Raw genomic sequence first — 21,369 nt, 5'->3', positions numbered from 1 at the left:
TGGGGGAGACCCAGATCCCGCTCTACCCCAGGCTCTATACCTGGGGCTCCACGAGGCTCCACCGTGCCCTGCTCCTGGGACCCTGTGACCACAGGGACCCATTGATCCCGCTGACCATCACGGTCCAGCTCTGGGACCTACATGGTACCCTACAGCGTGACGTGTGCCACCCCCCTTCTCCAGCGTCTATCACTGCATCTCCCGTGAAACCCCCGCAGCCTCCGTCCCTTGCCTAACCCCTCGGGAGCCTCCCATCTCCCGTTCGCTCCCTCCTGCCCCAGCACCGTCCCGAGCCCGTTGCTCCCCGGGCGCCCCCGCTCCCAATCGCGGCCCCGTCCCTCCCCTCGGGCCCCGGCGGGGGGAGGATCCGGCCGTGCCCAGCCCAGCCCCTGCGCCGCCCCACACGCCCCGCACCGGCACCGGCTCCGGCACCGGCTCCGGCTCCGGCTCCGGCTCCGGCATCAGCTCCGGCTCCGGCTCCGCTCGCTCCCCGCGCCGGGGCCGCCGCCGCCCCTCCCGCTCCGCCCCGCCCGCCGGGACCCGCCGCCCCGGCATGAAGGTGCTTCGGCACAAGATCGAGCTCCTGACAGGTACGGCCCGGCCCCCCCGTGCTGGGGAGCAAAGCGAGGTGGGGGGGATGGGGTGAGGAGAGTAGGAGCCTTCAAACCCTGCCCGGGAGATGGAGCTGCCCCACAACCCCCTCTCCCGCTGCCTTTGCTCCCCCAGGTGTGGGCTGCCGCGGGTAGGATCGTTTTTGGGGTACGGGAGGTGATGCCTTGCTGCAGCGGGGAAAGCCCAGGCCGGTGGTGCTGGGGGAAGGGGAGACGGAGTCGGCAGCCCCCTGGCAAGGGGGAGGGCACAGCAAGGCAGCCGGGGGGTGGGGGACTGCTGGAGCATCCCTGCGGTGCCTCTCTGCTCCTCAGCCAGCCTCCCCTGGGAGTCTCCCCGCTGCCTGGGTTCCCGGAGGAATGGGCTGGGCTGGGAAGGCGGCTGCTCTTAGCAACAGCCACTGTGAGACAGCCTGAGCCCCCACAAAGCCCCCCGCTGCCACCACCACCCCCAACTCTGTGGTGCTCAGCCCCTGCATCAGTGGCACCGGGTCCCCTGGCCTGGTGGCTCTCGTGGTGTGGCTGCCCCTTCCTGTGCCCCCCAGTTGGATCACACTGTTAGGCTGGGCTGTGGGGGCTGCTGGGGTGCAGACCTGTGCCCCTCATGGGGTCAGAGCAAGCTGTGGGTGTTCATCCTGCACTGGTGGGGCGGGACGTGGCCCAGGCTGTGTCACATTGGGGTTTTCCCACTGCAGCTCCACAGTGGTCCTGCTCAGGGGGCAGCGCTGTGGGCACACGGCCGTGTTTCAGACTGGGCTGCAGGTTCCTTTCTTCCCTCTCCCAGCCTCGCTGGAGGCTGCCTTGGCTTTGCTGCCTGGCAGGGGCCAGCCCTCACTTCTCCAGATCTGCCTCCCGTCTGTTGCACACTGCTCAGTTAGCCCGGAGTATCCGTGCCAGCACCCCGTGGGTGCCACATCCGTGCCAGGGCAGGACACAGGTAGTCAGTGGGGAGACTCCTGTGAGGCTGGTGCAACATCCAAGGGACCCCTGCTCTCTGACCAGCATAATAATAATAATTATCATTATTAATAATAATGACAATAACAATATCAACAATACATTTTTGTGCTATGAGCTGGTTGTCCTCCAATAAGCCAGCAGTGGGCTGCAGATCCCCGGGGAAGGTAAGCCAACATGACTGTTCCTGTTCCCATCTATATATGCAGTGCCAGGGCCCTGTTGGGCCAAAGCACTTATGTTCTGCTGGGTTTGGGACTAATTGGGAATTAGGGAAGAGGTGTGTCCCAGCTGTGTGCAGGAAATGGAGGCACCACACTGGGAAGGCAGAGTGGGAGCAGAGATGAGTGTGTTTGGGGTGGCACCCTGTGAATGGGTGGTTGTTGGAGAGGACTGGGGTGAGCTGCAAGGAAAAGGGCTTGTTTCTGGACACATCAGCCCAGCATGAGATAGGAGCCAAGTTGTTTTTGGCTAGGAGACCTGGAACTGTGGCTTCCTCAGTGACGCGGCCCAACTGGGCTGGGTGAGATTGCCCACAGCCCCACAGCTGCACTGCCAGGAGCAGGGGCGAGGGTTGGCATGGGAAGCAGAGCACAAAGGGAAGGTGGCAGCGTGGCTGTGACCCTGCTCGCAGGCTTTGGCACCCATGGGACTCCCCTGTGTACTGATCCCTCCTCCGTTCCCACACTCAGCACCACTTTAGGTGGCTGTCCCCCGTGCACTCAGGATGCTGGTTGGTGCAGGGCTCTGCCACGTCCCTCTCGAGCCAGCTGTGCCCTCCCACGGGAGCAAGGTCACGGGGCCTTTGCTCGTTGCTCAGCCACCCTCCCGCCCATATTAGCCGGAGGCTTTAATTAACCAAGGCATTCACCATACACTAAGTGCTGTTCCCAGCCACCCTGGGGCCGTGGCCACACCGAGGGTTGGCACAGTCAGCGTGGGACGGCTCCTGCTCTCTTCCAGACCCAGCTACCGGTGAGGCTCATTTTTCCCCCATGTTTTACCCTGGGGTTGTGGGGTTGCTGGGTCGGTGGCTCTGCAGGCTGTGTTGTCTCAGCTGTGCTGGTGGGCTGCAGGCCAGGCCTGTCCCCATGCACAAAGCCATTTCCCCATCAGCAGCAGCCCAGCCTGGAGCACACTCTCTGTGGGGCTGAAGGCACCTCTCCCCACTTGGGCTTTGTGTGACCCTTGGCCTGGAGGGACCCTCTGTGCATGGAGACTCCTGGTGTTGGGTGCCCTGGGACTCCCAAGAGGCTTCAGCGTGGTATTTCTCCCTCCAAACAGCTCTGGATTGTTGGATGGCTCCCAAGGAGCAAGGCAAAGTGCTGTGTCTGCAGAAAGCAGGCAGGTGGCACAGCCTGCTTGAGTTTTGAATAGAAAACCCGGTCAGACAAGGAAAAGTTGGCTTTAGAGGGGAGTTTATGATCAGCTCCTGTATTTGTGGTGGCCTTTCAATGCTCACAGCATTGCTTGGACTTTCCACATTGTCATCCCAGGCTGACCTAGGCTTGGAGGTGGACAAAGGGTGGAGCAGGCTTGGCTGAGGCTGTGCAGATGGAGTGGGGTCCATGTCTGCTGTAGTGCAAGCACAGCCTACACCATCCCTGTTATGCCCAGGGAGACTGCACAGGGTGGGAAGCCAGTGGAGAGGGTGTGGGATTGATGCTGGCAACAATGGAGCAGCAACAACTTGTCTGAAGGCTTGGCCTTGGGGAAGGGGTGGAAATGGAGGCTGCAAAGGCAATGCTTGAGGTCTGGATCCTGCCTGAGTGCAGATAATCCCCCTGCACTGGGACTTGCCAGTTACCCATCTCCTCTATACGCAGGGGAGCCTGGATTGTTCCCTTTGTCCCCATGTCTGTCACCCTCTGTGTGCAGCCAGCTGCTGATCTCCTTAAACCCTTCTGCTTTCTGAGCTGGGCTTGTGCCTGGGGGTGTTTGTGGAGGTGCCAGCACTAGGGGTACAGAGTCCCTGGTCAGCAGCACCCAGTCTCACAGTGCTGCTGAGCAGCAGCTCCATGGACAAGTCTGTCCCTGCAAGCCATGGGGCTGAGGTACCAGCTGACCAGCACCTGCTTCATAGACAAGGAGAAGACTTTGGGAGCAAAGGCTGCACATTTGGTTTTCTCCCATCATTACTATACAAACTTCAGGCTGTCTCTCTGCTCTCTTTCTGCTTGGAACATCCCTCTGCCTTCCCAGCATGGCTGAGAAACGTTGCCCCTTGCTCTGGCTGTGCAAGGAGATCTTCCTCCGTCCCATCCATACCTATCTGCAGCCTAAAACCAGCCAAAAAGTTGGATTTTCTCTCTTTGATGCTGAAGGCTAGGATGGGAATTGGGATATTCTTGCCCTGGTGCTTACAAGGTGACCAGCATGGACAGATGAGGTTGGTCTCCCAGTTTGCCTAAAACTACGCCCTGGAGACAGGTTTGTCTTTAACTGGGAGAACTGGACCTGGGTAGGAGCTGGGAGCTGAGCTCATCTGGGCACTGTCTGCTCTGTGCCTGCTTCCAGCTCCCAGCAGAGGGGCTCGCTGCGGCCCCTGGACAAGCTGAAGCACCAAGTTCCCATGGTAGCTGGGTGGAGTGAAACTGATTTGGGTCCCATCCCAAAAGGCTCCAGAGGGCCGGGGCGAAGGGGACAGAGGCAGGACCTGCCCTGACACCCCCCTTGCCCTGGGCAGGGCTGCTGCTGCAGGAGATGACCATGGCAGGGCTGCACGAGCTGCGCTTCACCGAGGAGAAGCCGCTGCTGCGGGGACAGGACGCCGAGCTGGTGAGTTTGGTGCCCTCGCTGGCTCCAGCTCCTGCACACAGCGCAGGTGCTTGGGAGGGGTTGTGTGCTGGTTATGGGGCACATGCCTGGCACTCTGTGTGTGTGTGCTGGTGTTGGGCACACGTGTGGTGTTGAGTGTGTGCGTGGGTGAGCGCGGGGTCGGGTTTGGTGGGGCGGGGGGCGTGTGTGCAGACACGGCACATACATGCTCATGCACGCTCGTGGGTGTGTGCACACATGCAGGTAGCACGTGCACCTGTGTGCAGGTGTTGTAGATGTGAGTGCATGTATGCACGTGGGTGTGGGCTCTGGGGAGTGGGTGCCTGTGGTGTCAGGGGGCTTCGTGAGCTGGGCGGGAGGAGGGAGCTGCGGAATTGAGGTGAGGTGAAGGGATGTCTCTGTCCCTAACGGCTCCTTCTCCTGCTCCTTCTCACCCCAGGACAACTCGGATGTCTTCCTCTCCACTGTGGACACAGACTGGAAGGTAGGACCAGCCACGGGTGATGCCCCCCAACCCTGGGTCTTGCGTGGGACAGCATCCTGTGGCTGGGGAAGGCACTGAGTGGACCCAGGGGTGTTGCTGTCCCTCCTTCCATGGGGGTGCAGTGCCTGGTCGGTGCCTGTGCGTGGGGCTGCACGTCCATCATGGTCCTCATCAGGAGGGGATGGGGGACTTGCTGCCAGCCATGCTCTGTGCTGGCCCTCGGATGTGGCTGGTGGGCACTTGGCCATGGGCTGGGGACAAAACCTTTAAAACAGGCAATTTCTTCTCAGGAAGGCCGAGCTGCTTTTCCAGCCCCTTTACCATTGCCATGGCAATGGTTTCCTGGGCAATGCCAGCTCCCTGCTTACATAAGGATGTTTGAAAGCCTCTTTCTTTTTTGGAGGGCTGGGGCATTGCCCCCTGTACCACCCACCTCTCTTGGAGAACAGGGCCCCTCTACTCCCTTGGCTGGTGCCTGCCCACCTTGTGCCTCCATTTCGCCTCTCCAGAGGAGCCCCACGATATGGCTTCAGGGATCATGGTGGGCACAGCTCATGCCTGGCTCTCCTGTTGGTCTTAGTCCCTGTCTCACCTTTGCCAGGTTCATCCAGCAGCAGGCTCCCTCTGTAGAGACTGAGGTGCTGGAAGATAGGGAGGGAGGGCAGCTGGGCTGCCAGAGCCCAGCTTGCTGCCTGTCCCTCTCTTAAAGGGAGAGCATCCTAAAGCATCCCTTCTCGCAGGGGACACCAGTAATTGACTTGAGGTTGTATTTTGCCACTTTGCTGCAACTGGGACCACTGGGAGGGTGGGCTTGGGTGGTGCTGGCTGAGCCCTGACAGGTCTGGCACTGAAATAACAGCACCTGTAAGGGTAAAATAAATCTGGATTTCATTCGAGAGGGACAGGGGAGCACAGGTCCCTGTTCTAGCAGACCCAAATTAGTGCCCAGACTTTTGGTGCTTGCCTGTTTGGTGTCTGTCACCTGTGTGGTGGCAGGGTGCTGATCGGGGAATGAGACCTTTCATCAGGGTGCTGGGTGGTGGTTGCTGTGGGAGCCACAGAGTGGGAGACTTCTTGAAAGACACAAAAAATTAAAAAATGGCAGTAGTGGAAAAGAAATGGTGCCCTTCCCAGCAGCTCCAAAGCTGGGGAGATGCTGGGGTTGTGAGTGGCAGGGTGTGCGGGGCTGGGCTGCTCCTCGCTCTGCTTGCTCAGGGTTCCTGTTGGCCACTGGAGGGGAGACCAAACTATCTGGTATCACCAAAATGAGGGCAAAGAGGAGGATGGAGATGTGGAGGGAGAGGGAGGTGGCTGTGCCAGGCTGCCCAGAGTTCCTGGTAGCACCACAAGGACCAGTGTGACTCTTGCTCAGCAGTGCTGGGGCAGGGCTTGGTTGGCACTCGGGATGCTAAAGAGCAGTGCCCCTTCCAGGACAATCTCCATGCCAGTATTTCAAGGATAGGCCCACAGTGATGCCGAACCACGTCCCTGGTGGTGCCAAGTGGAGCAGGTATGGACTGCAAATGCCACAGTGACGCGTCTCCATCCCCTCGGGGCCTAAAAAAGAACTGGGCAAAGATCAAGGAAACTTTTCCCAAGCCAGCCGGGCCCTGTGCCCTCTTGGTTCCACTCCAAGAGCCTCAGGGCAGGGATGGGATGAGTTTCCCAGGCCGTGCCAGGACAACCCCCTCCTTTTCCCCACCCTGGCATTTGCAGGTTGGCTCTGTGCAGAGGCTGGGGGCTGCCTGCCATTTCTTGGGGAGATCTCACCCTGTTTTCTAGGCTCACCTCCTTGGGATAATTCAATCCAGCCCCCAGCTTAACTCTTCCCTGTCCCTCTGCTCCTCCCCAGAGCCAGTCACTGCTCCCTTGGCAGGATGCTCAGGCAGTGGTGGGGAGTGGGGAGCCCCCACTGCTGCCAGCTGAAGTGAAGCCCTGGGGGCTGCTGACATAAGCCAAGGTGCAGGAGTGCCAGGGGCAGGTGCCCTGAGACCTGGATGCCCTGCATCCAGCAGGAGGTCTGGGCCACCCGCCAGGCAAACAGGCCAGTAGCCAAAGGGATGGCAATCCCATTTGATGCTATTCAAGCAGAGTCAGAATTGCTCAGCCCTCCCATCTCCCTGCAACCCTTTTGCTTTCATGCTTTACTTCACCAATGGCTCTCTCACCCCTTCTCTCCTTTGCCACCTTCTGTCTTTTTTTGCTTCTCTGCATCTCTTGTTTTTTTTCCCACGGGCTGTGGCTGCTCAGGCTCTTTGGCTCCACAGGCAGCAGGGCTGGGGAAAGCAAAAATGGCACCTGGAGGTGTGAATGGCTTTGCACTTGTGCCAGGAACCACCTGGGAGCTGGGCTTTCCTCACACAGCCGATCCTTCATTTGCAGAGATGTGTCTTTCCAGGCTGAGTTTGAGCTCCCTGCAGGACAAAGCAGAGCAGAATAAAACCTTTCTGGTGGAGGCGAGGTGAATGCCACCCCTCTGCCTGTCTGTCTGTCCTTTGTCCCACATCTAGACCCCCTGGCTGCCCAGCCCTGAGCTGTTTGCAGGACGTGGCTTTTAGTGGCTCCCTGAAGGGCACCAGATAGACCATGGGACTCCTTCTCCATCTGAGATTATCCAGCCTTGTGCCAGTTCTGCCAAGCTGGGCAGTGGTGCTGGGATGGGCAGGGGCAGGCAGGGTGCGAGGGGATGGCACCCAGAGATTGCTGGGGGGGTTTTGGGGCTGTGGTGGCACGAGGCTGTCCATGGGTGAGAGCTGCAGGCAGACGGAATCGCTCCCCTCACAAAGCCTTGTTGGAATCGGGGAAGAAACCATCTGCCTGCATGCATGTGCACATGGGAATACTCGTGTGTGTGTGTGTGTGTGTGTGTGTGTGCAGAGCATGTGTCAGTCCAGGGACAGGATCCAACCCCTTGGTGCTGCAGGGTTGCCTTTCCTGCCACTGCCTATGTCCAGGTTGGGGCTAAATCCTGCACTTCCCCTGGATGCCATCATCCTGCAGCAGGTGGAATGACTGTGCTGCTGGGTCAGGTGAGAGAGGTCTCTGTGCAGTGTTCATGTGTGTACATGTGTGCCCCTCTGTGCACGTGTCCAGGGTTCTGTGTGTGTGCAGGTTTTTGTGCATCCATGAGCATTAGTGATGGCCATGGCACACATGCTAAGCACACGGGAGAAGGATGCAGCAGGCGTGCTCTTAGTGTGCATAGGACCATGGACACACATGTACATGAACATGTACATGAACATGTGCTGACACAGACACGCTGGGCCTGGCCCCGTGGGGGGTGTGCACAAGTATTTTGTGGGGTGCACGTGCTTCGGTTGGTATCGCATCGATTTTCCCAACGTTTGCATGCCCAGACGTGGTTTTGCCTGGTCCCTGTGTGCCCATGTCGGTACGTGTTCCTGTGCATGCACACGCGTGGTCATGTGCACACGTGGAGCTCGCCTGCCTCGTCCTTCTCCTGTTCGTTTCGTGGGTGCCCGTGTCCATCTGCGGCTCTGTGTGTGCTGAGCATCGCTGCGGGGCCTTGGCCTGGCTGGCTGCGGGCTCGGCCGTGATTCTGCATGTTTGCGTGGGGCTGGATTCCACGTGCGTGGGGCAGTGGGTGCGGGGAGCATCGCTGGGCTCTTCCCCGAGCGTGCCGGGTCTGTTGTGAGGGGTGCGAGCGCAGCCCAGCCCAGACACCCCGCCTGTGTCTGTCTGCCGAAAGAGGGAAGATGGAGAAGGTGCCGCACGGTGCCAGGCGTTTTTTCTTCATAAACAAGGGTATTTGGGGCCAATTGGAGCATGAATAATTCCCGCGGCAGCCAATGGCTGAGTGCTGGCTCCATCGCGGCGCTCGCCTGCAATGGAGGCCAAACCTGCCGAGGGGGAAGGGAGAGGGAGGGCTTAGCGCAGGGCTGGGTCTCCGCTATAAATCGAGGCGAGGGGCTGAGCCAGCGCAGAGCTCTGCTTCGCCCCAGCCCACTGCGCCGCCGGGAGCCCGTGCTTGGCCCACACTGCCTGCGCATCCTCGTCCTCCCGGTTCCTCACCATGCCGGAGTGCTGGGATGGGGTAGGTACCGCCGTCCCCGTGTTCGCCGCCCTCCCTTCCCAGGGAATTTTGCCCCAGTATCTCTCCTGCTTGCCCAGGCTGGGCCTTTGCACCCAGCAGGGCTCGGTGTGGGTCAGGCAGGCACTGGGGCAGGGGGGACCCACTGCTGGGGAGCCCTTCCTTCCCCCAGCCCTGCTGCCGCATCCCTGACGTGCCGCAGGTTTTGGGGACGCACTGTCCTTGAGCATGTCCTCCCTGAGCCCGGCAGAGATGCTGCACCGAGGCTGAGGCTGAGCGGCTGTGGCCCATTCTGAGGCTGGGTGCTGATGGGGGCTCACTGCCCCTTCCCCACCCCCTGGGTTGCAGAAGGAGAGGGTCTCTTGATGTTTTGAAGCAATCCCTTGGCTGCTTTCTGGCCTCTGGGTGATGGCAACACCCAGCGGCAACAGGCTGGTGTGGAGGGGGTGAGTGAGGTGGGAGCACTGCAGCGGTGAGCAGGTAACCTGGACATGGGGGGGCTCTGTCAGAGACACCTATGGGTGCTGAGACTCACACACCCCTCATCTCTGGGGCTGTGGGTTGTCTATGCCCCTCTCTCCTTGCTGCCGCCATCCCCTGCATCCCCAGCCTCTCCCCTCCAGAGAGCATCCCTGCGGCAAAGGGCAGGGCTGTGGTACCCAGCGGTGCTGCAGAGGCTGCACCATGGGCAGGATGTGCCTGGCTTGCTGGGGGGTGGGGAGCAGGAGGTAGCAGTGCTGAGGATGGATCCACTACCTTGGGCATGTGATTTTGGGGTAGGATTGAAGGCTGAGCTGTTGGGGCTCTGATGGGGACAGTGGGCATAGTGATGGCAAGGAGGCAGCCCTGTGCCTGGGATCTGACCACATGGATGCCTCCTGCTCTGTGACCTTGGGCCAGGCCCTTCCTTTGCCTCAGTTTCCCAATCCATTTTGCAGAGGGATGTCCCTGCTGCAGGGGATGGAAGGACAGCTGTGGATGAGGGCTGGGGTCAGGGTGCCCTTGGGAGCCGAGAGTTGTCTCCATGGAGTCCTTGAGGTGCCTTTGGGTGCTGTGCTCCCCCAGGGACAGCAGATCTCAGTGAGGGGAGGCACTGCAGTGAGGAGACCCTGTCCTGAGGTGGTTCCTCCCACCCGAGGCCTGTGTCCTTCAGAGTCCTTGGTGGCGTGTAACCCACGTGAGCATCCACGTACCTGCTCCCCTCCCACCAGCCCATCCGTGGGGCTGCCAGTGCCAGCAGTGAGGACCGTGACGGTTGGGCACCCTGCCATCATCCCTGCCCAGCACATGATGCTCCTGCATCCACCAGATCCCAGCCTCTAGGTCACTCCCAGCGGACTGGCAGTGTCTGGTCCCTCATCCCTGGGCAGCAGTTGGGGTCACAGCCTCAGTTTCCCTTCCTGTCTGGGAACAAAGGTCAGGACAGTAAGGCTGGAGCCCTCCTAAACAGGGAAACTGAGGCACGGGGTAGTCTTGTTCTCTGTATGAGGGCGCTGGCATTTCAGACCAAAGGTTTTTGGAGTTACTTTAGCTGTGATTTTGTGGATCTGGTTGCAGTGTTTCCTGGAGTGGTGTCTGGGTTCTGACCTCTGCCTGTTTGTCCCTGGTACAGCAAATCGCCTCCCAACTAGGCCATGTGAAGCCCCACCCTGTTGCCAAAATTTCCTCAGTTCCAGGCCCTTGAATATGTCCTGTCCTGTCATGTGGTCTACCTGTCCCATCACATGATCCTTCTTTCTCAAGCCCTCTTTGATCCCATCCCTTGATCCCATCCTGTGATCCCATCCCATGATACACATGTCCAATCCTAAATGCTATGATCCTATCCAATGTCTTCCCTTCCCCTTCCCCTTTCGAGCTGATGGAAGCTGGGAGCATTTGTATGTGATTTGTCCTGCTTTCTACCACCTCTGGGATGCCCAAAGCTGTTTTTTTTCTCCTGGAACAGCTGCTCCTCTTTCCCTTGTCTTCCCGTGGGACCAGCCATGTGGGGAATCATGCACCCAGTGAAGGGTGTGATGGCAGGGCAGGAAAGGATGTCTTAGGGCAGGTTGGCATCACCCCATCTCTCCTTTTCCCCCAGGAACATGACATTGAGACCCCCTATGGGCTGCTGCACGTGGTCATCCGGGGCTCTCCCAAGGGGAACCGCCCAGCCATCCTGACGTACCACGATGTGGGGCTCAACCGTGAGTGCTGCTCCCTGGGCCGAGGGTGCAAGGGCAGGTGGGAGTGAGCCTGAGGCTGCATGGGGTGCCAGGACATCGGGCCAAAGCCCCTGGCTCAGCTCCTTGAGCCTCCTCCCATGGAGGGTCCTCAGCCTGCGTTCAGTCCCCCCCAGGCATCTGGAAGTGCCCGGAGAGTTTGGATGCTCAAAGCCCAAAGCCCGGACCAGGCACAGCCAGGGGTGTTTGGATACCCTGGTGCTGTCTGTCTGTCTGTCTGCCCGCCCACACCAGGCAGGGATGGCACATGGGGGTGCAGGATTGGTCCCCACTGCTGCCGCCGCCAGCAGCCTGTTGGTATTCAGAGCATGGACCCAGCTGGCAGCAGGGAACAGTGGGGGACAAAAGAGACTGGGAATAGCAGGGAAGGAGGGACCCTGGGCAGAGGCTCTGGGTGTGGAGATGCTGCACTCTCTGTCAGCCTGCAGCCTGGGACCTGCACCCCAGACCCCTGCGCTGAGCTGTGCCCTTCCAGCTGAGCCAGAAAACCCAATTCCCTGAGAGCAGGGAGAAGCATTTCCTGCTCTGCTGGCGGCTGAGGCTGAGTCACTGGCACGCTACATGAGCTGCCTCAGCATCACAGCAGCTCTGTTGTGTTCAGGTACACGTCATGTTGGCTGCAAAGGGCCCTACAACCTGCCTCATCCCCACATTTTGGGGGGCATATCCTGGCACCGATGCCATGGGGCAGGACCCCTCCAAGCCCCAGCAGTGTCTGAATCCCACTGCAGTGGCAGGGGCCTGTCCACAGCAGCTCTGTGCCTGTTTCTTTTGACTGTTTCTAAGCAGGCAGATTTGCATCTGTTTCTCAAATCCCGTGTTTGCTTGAGGCCTTTCTGGGGATTTTGGATGGGGTCGATAATACTCCAGGCTGCCAATCCCACTGCCCGCTGGGTGGTCTTGCAGCCCTGGGCTTTGAATGCCCCAGTCCCATCCCTCCAAGGCTCACCAGTGAGGCTCACCCCAAACTCCTCACCCTCCTGGCTGTGTCTGTCCATGGCTGTGCCTCCCAACACCTGTAGGGATGCAGCCCTTGCTGCAGTAGCTGTGGTCTCTGCTGCGGGGATGAGGAGCGAGGAGCGAAGGGGGTGGGATGGCTTTGGTGGCATGTCACGTCCTGCTTGGTGGGCAGTGGGATGGCATGCAGCCTCTATCCATGCTCCCCTGACCCTCCAGGCCCCAGTGCCAGGGTGTTTGGTCTCTGATCTCCACCTGCCCTTTGACAGACAAGCTTTGCTTCAACACCTTCTTCAACTACGAGGACATGCAGGAGATCACGAAGCACTTTGTGGTGTGCCACGTGGATGCGCCGGGCCAGCAGGCAGGAGCCTCACAGTTCCCTCAGGGGTAGGTGTCAGGTTGTTCAGGGGCCCACTGTGCCCACTGGGATGTCACCTCCCTGTCCCTTGGGTTGTCACTGCTTGGCAGTCGTGCCCTGCCTGTGGGTCTCTCCAAACTGTGTCAAAGCCATAGCAGATGACTGGCTGAGGGTGGGCAATGGGGTGATTTACGAGTGGGTGGCATTTCCCTGCCCACTTCAGGCAGCCCAGCTGCCCCAGATATCCCACTCTGAACAGGGTCCATAACCACCATTCTGTGCTTCCCTGTGCCACAGGTACCAGTATCCATCCATGGACCAGCTGGCTGCCATGCTACCCAGTGTGGTGCAGCATTTTGGGTGAGTCAGCCTCTCCTCCACGGCTGCCAGCTGAGGGTCCTGGGCAGGGAGATGGGCAGAACACAAGGGTCTGGGGCTGGGTAGTTGTCCATGCAAGCTGGCAGCCTGCAAATCTTCTTGTGCCTGATGCTGTGGGTGGAGGGATGTCCCAGGGAACACATACTGGAGCTGACCGTCCCACCCTACCCACCTCTCCATATTTCCAGGTTCAAGTACGTGATCGGGATCGGTGTTGGGGCAGGAGCCTACGTGCTGGCCAAGTTTGCGGTGAGCCTGGGGCCGGGATGGGCTGGCCCTGAGTTGATGCTACCTGCTGTCAGCCAAGGGCGTGGGGAAAAGCAGGAGCAGACACCTCCAGGCAGTGTCTGCTGCTGCAAAGGCTCCTGGAGGGATGTGGGGCCAGGATGGCAGTGCCATGGCCGTGATGTCTGGGCAGTCTCGCCACAGGTCTCCCATCACTCCAAGGACCATATCGGCTCTGTGCAATGCCTGTGCAGTGGCGCTGGTGGGGGCTGCCCAGGGCACATCTCCCCTCCCCTCTGAGCCTTTCCCCTCTTGCTCACTGCAGCTCATCTTCCCTGACCTGGTCGAAGGACTGGTCCTTATGAACATCGACCCCAATGGCAAAGGCTGGATTGACTGGGCAGCTGCCAAGGTGGGCAGGGACCCAACCCCTCCTGCTGGCCCTGGCGGCTCCCTGGGGCAGGGGCCAGCCATGGCAGTGCCATAATTCCCTGTACTCCCTCCACAGCTCTCTGGCCTCACCAGCACACTGCCGGACATCGTCCTGTCCCACCTGTTCAGCCAGGTAAGGGCTACACACCCTGCCTGTCCCCTGCCACCAGCCCCCTACCCAGCATCCCAGCTGGGCCACCTGGGTTGTGTCCTTCTGGGTGCTGCAGTGCCTCTGGACCTGACCCACGCTCAGGGTCAGGGTTAGTCAAGCCTTGCCTGACCTGGGGATTAGCCTTGAAGAATCTGTGACTCATGTCCGTGTCCTGCCTGGGTGTGCAGCGCCCCTGTGCCCAGCTGCATTGCCCAGCATCCTCCTCCTTGTCCCTGCTGACCAGCATGGCATGGGCAGGCCTAGGGGAGCAGGTTATGTGCCTGACACCTGATCTCCATTCCCTCCTGCCACAGGAAGAGCTGATGAACAACACGGAGTTGGTGCAGAGTTACCGGCAGCAGATCGGCAGTGTGGTGAACCAGTTCAACCTCCAGCTCTTCCTCAACATGTATAACAGGTGAGTGCTGCAGGCAGCCCCTGCCTGTGCCAGGGTGAGGGGCTGCAGTGCTGGTGGGTGGCTCTGAGGTCATTGTGGGGACCCAGACCCGTGTTGGGTGCTGTCATCACTCTGTTGTCACCTGCAGCATAGGCAGGCAGCAGGGAAAGTTGTCTGCCACTGCTGGCTGGGGATGTGGGAGTGGTGGTACCTGTGCCAGAGGTTTGCCATATCCCAGAGCCCACCACATGGGTGCACGTTCTCTGGTCCCTTCTTGCACTGGGTGCTGGCACAGGCCTGGGAAAGGGAGCAGAGATGCTGTCCTGTGTGTGCAGGGGGTTGAGAGCCCTGACACTCTGCTGGGTGCTGCATCCCATGGCATGGGCTCTGCTTGGGCTGACCGTGGCATCCCCCTTCCACAAGGTGCTGGGACAGCAGGGCTGGGTGCTGCTTCCAAGGGCTGGCATTGCCATATTCTTATGCTATGGCATTGGTGGTGGCATCTGCCCATGGGCTCACACTGGCCCTCTTTTCCTCCATCAGCCGCAGGGACCTGGACATCAACCGGCCTGGGACTGTACCCAATGCCAAGACACTGCGGTAAGAGTTGTGCTGGTGTGGAGGGGTCCCAGGGCAGTGGAGTTCACCCAGCCCAAACCCTGACCATGCCCCTTCCTCCTCTCCCTTCCAGCTGCCCCGTGATGCTGGTGGTCGGAGACAATGCGCCTGCTGAAGAGGGGGTGGTGAGTGATGGTGCAGTGCCTGTAGGGTGGCGCACAGATGATGCCCATGCGTGGGCACGCACATGTTCACTGCCTGCTCAGACACATGTCAGCTCCCATGGGAGCTGTGTGGGAGCGTGCTCGTGTGGGCACCTGTGCACATGCATCTGTGCATGGTTGCCACACCTGGAAAACCTCCCCTTCTTCATCTGCCCAGGCGAGCTCACCCGTGTGCCCACTCAGCTGTGTCAGCACACGGGCACACTCCCTGCTTGGCCTCGTGCACCCAAACATCCACTGGGATTTGGGCAAGGAATGGTGGTTCTGCAGGCTCAGGGCTCGCCTGTTGTCCTGTCTCCTCCTGGGTAGGGTGGGATATGCCACCTGGAATGCTGTGGGCCAGCACATGGTACATGTGGGCAACTTCTGCTTGGCTCAGGGCTAATGCCATTTCTCTCACCCACAGGTGGAGTGTAACTCCAAGCTGGATCCCACCAACACCACCTTCCTGAAGGTAGGCCAGTGGCAAGGGGCAGCTGGAAGCCCCTGCTGGCCACTGCCCTCTGCCCCAGGGCTGCAGAATGTCCCCATCTCCCCATTCCAGGTCCATCCTGGCCACTGGGGCTGGGGATGTATGGGGAGAGCAGGGTGGCCCCAGCAGTGGCATCCTGTCGTGGGTACCAGGGGACGGTGGGTGGCACAGGCACCCTCCCAAACTAAGCAGGACCTTCTCTCTGCAGATGGCTGACTCCGGTGGGCTGCCTCAGGTCACACAGGTGAGCCCCCACAACCTCCCCAGTTAACTGGATATGCTGGGCTCTGAGACGTGTACTGGTGCTGTCCCTGGCTAGCTGGAACGGGCTGATGAGGGCACAGGGGTCTTGTGCAGGGGCTGCCAGGGGCGGCTCAGGGCTGAGGGGGGAATCTCAGCCTTGGTGCTGCCTCAGCTCAGCCAGCTCTCTCCCTACAGCCAGGCAAGCTGACCGAAGCCTTCAAGTACTTCCTGCAAGGCATGGGCTACAGTGAGTGCCGGGGCTGGGCGTGGGGCTGGCGTGGGACCGTGTGTGTGCCTGTGTGCACGTGTGCTGACCCTGCTGCTGGAGAGGAGCCTGGCACCCCCGTGTGCCCGTCCTGATGGAGAGTTGCACGTGCCTGTGACTCTGTATGTGCAGATGTGGAAGATGTCTGCCCATGTGTCCGCAGGGGCATGGGATGTTGAGGCTCTGTGTGCACACAGACGTGTGTACAAGTGCTCTGTGTGGACATATGTGTGTGGACAGGGTCTCTGTGCAGGCATGCACATGTGTGTGTGTGTTTGTGTGTGCACAAGCAGGGGCTGTGTGTGTGCAACAAAGACGAGCGAGTCCACGTGCACGAGCCTGTGTGAACATGTGTTTGCTTAGGTCCGTGACCACGTGTGTGTGGTGTTCAGATCTGTGCATACCTGTGTGTGCACGCAAAAGTCCGTATGTTTGCAGATCCATTGCGTGTGTGTGTGTGTGTGTGCACTCCTGAGTGCCCACCTGCAGGTCCGTGTGCAGGCACACGTGGGCCTGGGCGGGGATTCCCGGCCCAGTGGAGCCCAGAGAGGGCTGATGACGCTCTCTCTCTGCCCTCCCTGCCCTTCTCCCGCTCCACCCCTGCCAGTCACCCACCTGAAGGATCGGAGGCTGAGTGGAGGCACAGGTACCGCTCAGAGCTGCTCAGCCCATGCCCGCTGCTGCATGGTGCCTGCCTGGCCTGTGCCCTCGAGCTGCCTGGGCACCTTTGGGAGCAGCCTGGGTGCAGGACTGGCCCTTCCCAGCCAGATGCCCACTGCCTCGCTCCGCTTTGCCTGAGCAGGGGCTGGGGGCTGAGAAATGGCATTTGGAGAAGCTCCCCTCCGTGCAGACACAGTCTCAGCAGTGTGTCCACTGTGCTCTCCTCCAGCTGTCCAGGAGCTGTGCCCATCGGGCATCCTGGCTGGGGGAGGGTGTCACCTTCCCTGCACACCCTGGGGAGCCAGGGGAGTTCCCATCCCAGCTCGCTCCTTCCCTGGAGCGTGGCAGTCAGGTGTCCCCACTCCCTGATGCCCAGAGGTTGCATGCCCAGGAGTGGGTCTGGTGCACAGCCTGTCCCAGGGCTACCCTGCCCTGCTGTCCCTTACCAGCCTGGAGCTGCTCATGTTGTCACAGCACCGCTTGCTGCAAGCTTGTGCCCGGGCTCATTCTCATCGGGGGCGGGACTGGCAGCAGTGTTGGCTCAGGCCCTGGTGGTTTTCGGGGGCAGCTGAGCACCCTGGCCGTCTCTCTTGTGCCCGTGCAGTGCCATCTGCCAGCATGACCCGCCTGGCACGCTCCCGCACGGCCTCCCTCACCAGCGCCAGCTCCGTGGATGGCACCCGCTCACGTGCCTGCACCCACTCGGAGAGCACCGAGGCCATGGGGCAGATCAACCACACCATGGAGGTATCGTGCTGAGGTCCACGCCCGCCGCCGACGTCTCCTCCAGAGCCATCTCCCATCCGTCAGCATCCCGCCAGCACCCACCCGCCCCGTGGACATCCTCCACCAGGGCCCTCGCTTCTTTGGGGTCAATTTGTCTTCTTTGCCGCTGGCCTCATCCCCTTGTCTGCTACAGGAGAAGGAGAGGGGCTTTGTCCAGCAGTCACACATGGTTCTGCATTGGTCCTCACCCTCCCTAGCATCGGCTTGGCCCCGGCTTGGGAGGGTGGGTGGCAGGGGGGACAGGGCCAGGATGGGGTAGCAGGGTCAGGGTGGTGAGATGGGGACGGGATGTTGGGATGGGATGGAATGTTGGGATGGAACAGGACGTGAGGAGGACACAGGAGGTAGGTTGGTCCCCCAAGGTCAACTGATGGCTGACCAGGTCAAAAGGAAGACAGGAACAGGGAGCAGCGCTTACTGGGAGGTCACTGGTCCGTTCTTAGGGATGCAGCTTCCATTTCTCCCTGATGGCCCTTTCTGGGGAGAGCTAGCACGGGATCCCCCAGCACACCCAGGACCTGCTGCCCCAGAGCTGGCTGAGCCTTCTGAGAAATCACATCCCAAACTTTCTTTGCCCTAGTCATTTACCCTGAGGGCTGCCCCAGGGCAAGTGGACAGGGGTCTGCCCTGCTCCAGAAGCCATCAGGGCAGGAGGGTGGCATGAGTGTATTCCTGCCTCTGCCTATGCCCTTGCCTGTGATGGCACTTCTTTGGTCCCTTGTTGCAAGAAGGATAATCACCGCCTGCCACCAAAAATGCACCGGGAAAGGGGCAGTGAGCTTGCTTGGTCCCTGCCACACTGTCAGTTCCCCTCCCAGCTCTTGGGCTGAGGCTGCCAGGGCCCAGAGGCCACTGGTTTTGGGGATGTCACACAGCAAATCCCACCTCCAGTTTTGCCACAGCCTGTGGGCGTCACCACCGTGGAGCCATTAGCAATAAGACGAGACACTCCCCCTGCCACGCTGGGGAACCCTCAGCACCCTCTGCCCCACAGGGTGCATCACCGCAAGGTGCTGGCAGTGTGGGGTGACCCACGGGGCGTGGGGAGCACACTAGTGCCTGGCTTTGCCTACAGAGCTGGCCAGACCCACCATGGCCCTCCAGATCCACACCCCCCACCTCCAGCATTTCGCCCTCGCGCCGAGCGAGGCGTCTCTCAAGGGCTTGGCTCCCCCCGAGCCGTGGGGCCCCGTCCACACTCGGAGTGGATCTAGTCTCTCACAGTCGGCATGGAGATCCATGTCATCCCAAAACCCCTCCACTGGCCAGAGCTGCCAGGGCAGCAGAGCCCAGCCCCTCCTGCAGCCCGTGTAAGGCACAGGTAAGGCCCTGGCTCTGGTGATGGGTGCTCAGGTCTTTGTAGGGGTTCCATGGGGGACCTGAGCAGGGACCTGTAGGGAACCCACCGGGTGCCACCATCTGGGACAGCAGAACCAGCCCGCTGGATGCAGGTCCCACCCAGCCCTACAAAAACATTTGTTTGCCCCCCACTCCCCCAGACCCCATCTCTGCTCCCCAGTGAAGGACACGCAGGTTCTGGGGCTCCCAACGGGTGTATGAGGGCTTTTGGCCCTGAGACCCGTGCCCCACATGACCCCTCACAAATTAAAAGGCCACCCCAAAACACCAGTGTCCCTGTTTGTCCCCAACTTTGTTCTGCTGTGTGCTTCCTTCTTGGTGTGACTCTGAAAGCTGCGTAGCTCCTTTTTACAGTAGATACTGCTGCGATCTCTTGTTTTTTTCAGCGTGTCTTTCCAGATGATATATATATATAAATACCTATACATAATATATATATAAGGGTTTACCCAGTCCCTGACCTTTTTGGGTTCACTCCTCCTTGCATTCTTGTCCAAGCAGTGCCGTGTGGTTTCCCTGGAGGTGGTGTGGCTGTGCTCGCCTTCAGTTCCTCACCTTGGTTTTGTTGGTGGGTTTGTTTGTTTTTCCCTGGTGGTTCGTTCTTTTGATTTTTTGTTGGTTTTCCTTTTTCCCCGGTCACAGCGGAATTTAATGCATTTTCCTGTCTGAGTGCAGCCTGATTTTGTCACAGCAGCATCAAGGCTGCAGCACTCACGAGACAGCAATATGTAAACCAGATTTAACTAACCTGTTGCTGTAGAGAGGATTTACTGTGTTGGAAATAAACCAACAAACTAATAAAGATGTTGAGAACCTGCTGTGCTCTTTGCAACATGCTGCAGGGAAATGGGTCTGAGCCCACCTGGGGCCTGCCTGCAGAGATTTGGCAGGCAGGGAGGAGCAGCAGGGACACCTTGTCCACCAACCTCACCAGGGATGCCCATGGAGGAAAGCCCAGCACCCCATGGTGCACGGGGGAGGGAAGCTGTGGGGTGCTTTGGCTTTGGGGTGCCCCATATGTCAGGAGGGGATGGAGGCTGGAAAGCTGCCAGCTTTAGCCCAGTGAGGTTGGTTCCAAGGGGTGCCCACTGGGGAAGAAGAAGACCCATGGCTGAACAACTCAGGGAATGAGCAGAGTCCTTGGGAGATCCAGCCTCACTGTCTTCTACCAGGACTGCAGGCCTCCTGTTTGTCTCCCCATCGAGGTCTGAATGTTCCAGGCCACAGCCTTTTCTAAGTGCATGACGCTTTCCCTGGGAAGGATCATTTCCCTACATCCTAGTCCTTGTCCCTGCTCCAGTGTGTCAACGTCTGCCTTGTACTGGGTCACTCCAAACCTGTCCCAGCCCAGGAAGAGGGTCCCAAAGCCAAAGCATGAAGAGAGTGTGACCATGTAGTCCACACTCATGGTTGCCTGGGTGGGGGGGCAGAGAAGAGCCTGAACACGTGGGGAGGGAATGCAGACCGCCTGAGAAAGGCTGAGCTGAGAATTGGGCAGGCAGCCCAGGAGCCTTTCTTGGATGGCTTGCCTGGAGGGGTCTGCTGGTTGCCCCCCTGGCCAGGGTGAGCCTCATCTGTGGGGTGGGGGGTGTTCCACTGTACACCCTTATCACTGAAATGCTGTAATGCTGCTGGACACATTCAGGACATACTTTATGCTACACAGATGGCTGGGATAGGATAACTGTCAGACAAATGATTTCCACGTTCTGACTGAATGCAATTCACGGAGCACTGGATGCTGAATACTAACAGACTGCAACAGAAAGAAAACTGACAACTACCTATTCCTACAGTACTATTGCTAGATTAAAACTCTTCTTCTGTACTTCAAATATTGACTTAAGTAATCTATTTTCTTGGGATCTGGCACATCTCACCACTCAGTCAACTGTGGGGTGTCTCAGCAGCTTCTTGGAACAGAAATGAGCATGTCACTGAAGTTTTCCTTCCCTTATGTTTACCCAAGAAAGTAGGGTCACAGCTTTTTTTAATACTGCCAGTAATACTCACATGAAAACTGGCTCTTGATGATGCATGGGTTTTTATTTCTAGCAGGAGGAGATAATATAATACATGTAATTCCTTAGGGGAACCTGCAAAGGAACGGGAGCAGCAGGGCAGAAAAAAAGTTCAGGCTGCTTTTTCTGGCCAGATATGGATGCCATTAGTGAGGAGTGAGGGAGGCATATAGGTCAGTGACTCAAATAGTGCATGAAAATGCGACTCAAAGGGTCAGAGCCTGTGGTGCATCTGTGGGGTTGCAGTGCCACCTGGTGCAGTCTGCAGCGCTCACAGTCTCTGCCCAACACTGCCTTTGGTTTAAAACACCTGCCAAAGGCCAATAATGCTGATACAAATGCTGATACTTGGGTCTGGTTATGTAAATAGACAGGATTTTGTCAGCATAAGGGTACGGGAATCAAAAGCAGCTGAGCAATGGTAACAGTCATTCCCTCTCCATCTGTCACAGCTGCACAGGGGCTGACAGGACAGGGTGACTGCAGGTTCCTGCCAATTCACTGGCCAGGAATGCCTGTTCCAGTGCTCTGACAGCCTCAACATAAATTTTTTTCTTATATTGAGGTGAAACGTCTTGTGTGTTTTAGTTTATGGCTATAGCTCCTTGTCCTGTCGCTGGGCACCACTGAAGAGTCTGGTACTGTTCTCTTGGCACCCGCCTTTGAGATATTTATATGGGTTTATGAGATCCCCTCTCAGTCTTCTCCGGATTAAACATGCCCAGCTCCCTCAGCCCCTCCAGCCCCAGCCTCATCATCCTCGTGGGCTCTGCT

At 59.1% G+C, this 21,369-nt stretch overlaps 1 protein-coding gene across 4 annotated transcripts; it reads left to right on the top strand.

Annotated features, from left to right (window-relative positions):
• The first annotated feature begins 462 nt into the window (after window positions 1-462).
• On the top strand, window positions 463-19,392 carry NDRG4 (NDRG family member 4). 4 transcript variants are annotated; one of them, XM_050311170.1, is made up of 17 exons: window positions 463-590; window positions 4,252-4,343; window positions 4,783-4,827; window positions 10,965-11,070; window positions 12,333-12,453; window positions 12,722-12,784; window positions 12,991-13,051; window positions 13,353-13,439; window positions 13,536-13,592; window positions 13,925-14,028; window positions 14,551-14,607; window positions 14,699-14,750; window positions 15,196-15,243; window positions 15,470-15,505; window positions 15,700-15,751; window positions 16,377-16,415; window positions 17,034-19,392. In XM_050311170.1, exons 1-17 carry the CDS (start codon window positions 554-556, stop codon window positions 17,186-17,188), a joined length of 1,212 nt encoding a protein of 403 aa, XP_050167127.1. In that variant the 5' UTR covers window positions 463-553; the 3' UTR covers window positions 17,189-19,392. The 4 variants fall into 4 exon arrangements, with proteins under 4 accessions (XP_050167127.1, XP_050167128.1, XP_050167129.1 ...); XM_050311171.1 differs by lacking the exon at window positions 16,377-16,415 and having other exon boundaries at window positions 466-590; XM_050311172.1 differs by lacking the exons at window positions 463-590; window positions 4,252-4,343; window positions 4,783-4,827 and adding an exon at window positions 8,718-8,884.
• The last annotated feature ends 1,977 nt before the right edge of the window (window positions 19,393-21,369 follow it).

The sequence above is a fragment of the Myiozetetes cayanensis genome, unplaced genomic scaffold (assembly GCF_022539395.1).
Source record: "Myiozetetes cayanensis isolate MyiCay16 unplaced genomic scaffold, myiCay2020 scf16, whole genome shotgun sequence".
Lineage (NCBI taxonomy): Eukaryota > Metazoa > Chordata > Aves > Passeriformes > Tyrannidae > Myiozetetes > Myiozetetes cayanensis.
Note: the sequence above shows the minus strand (reverse complement) of the source record. Positions and strands in the feature narration are given on the sequence as shown.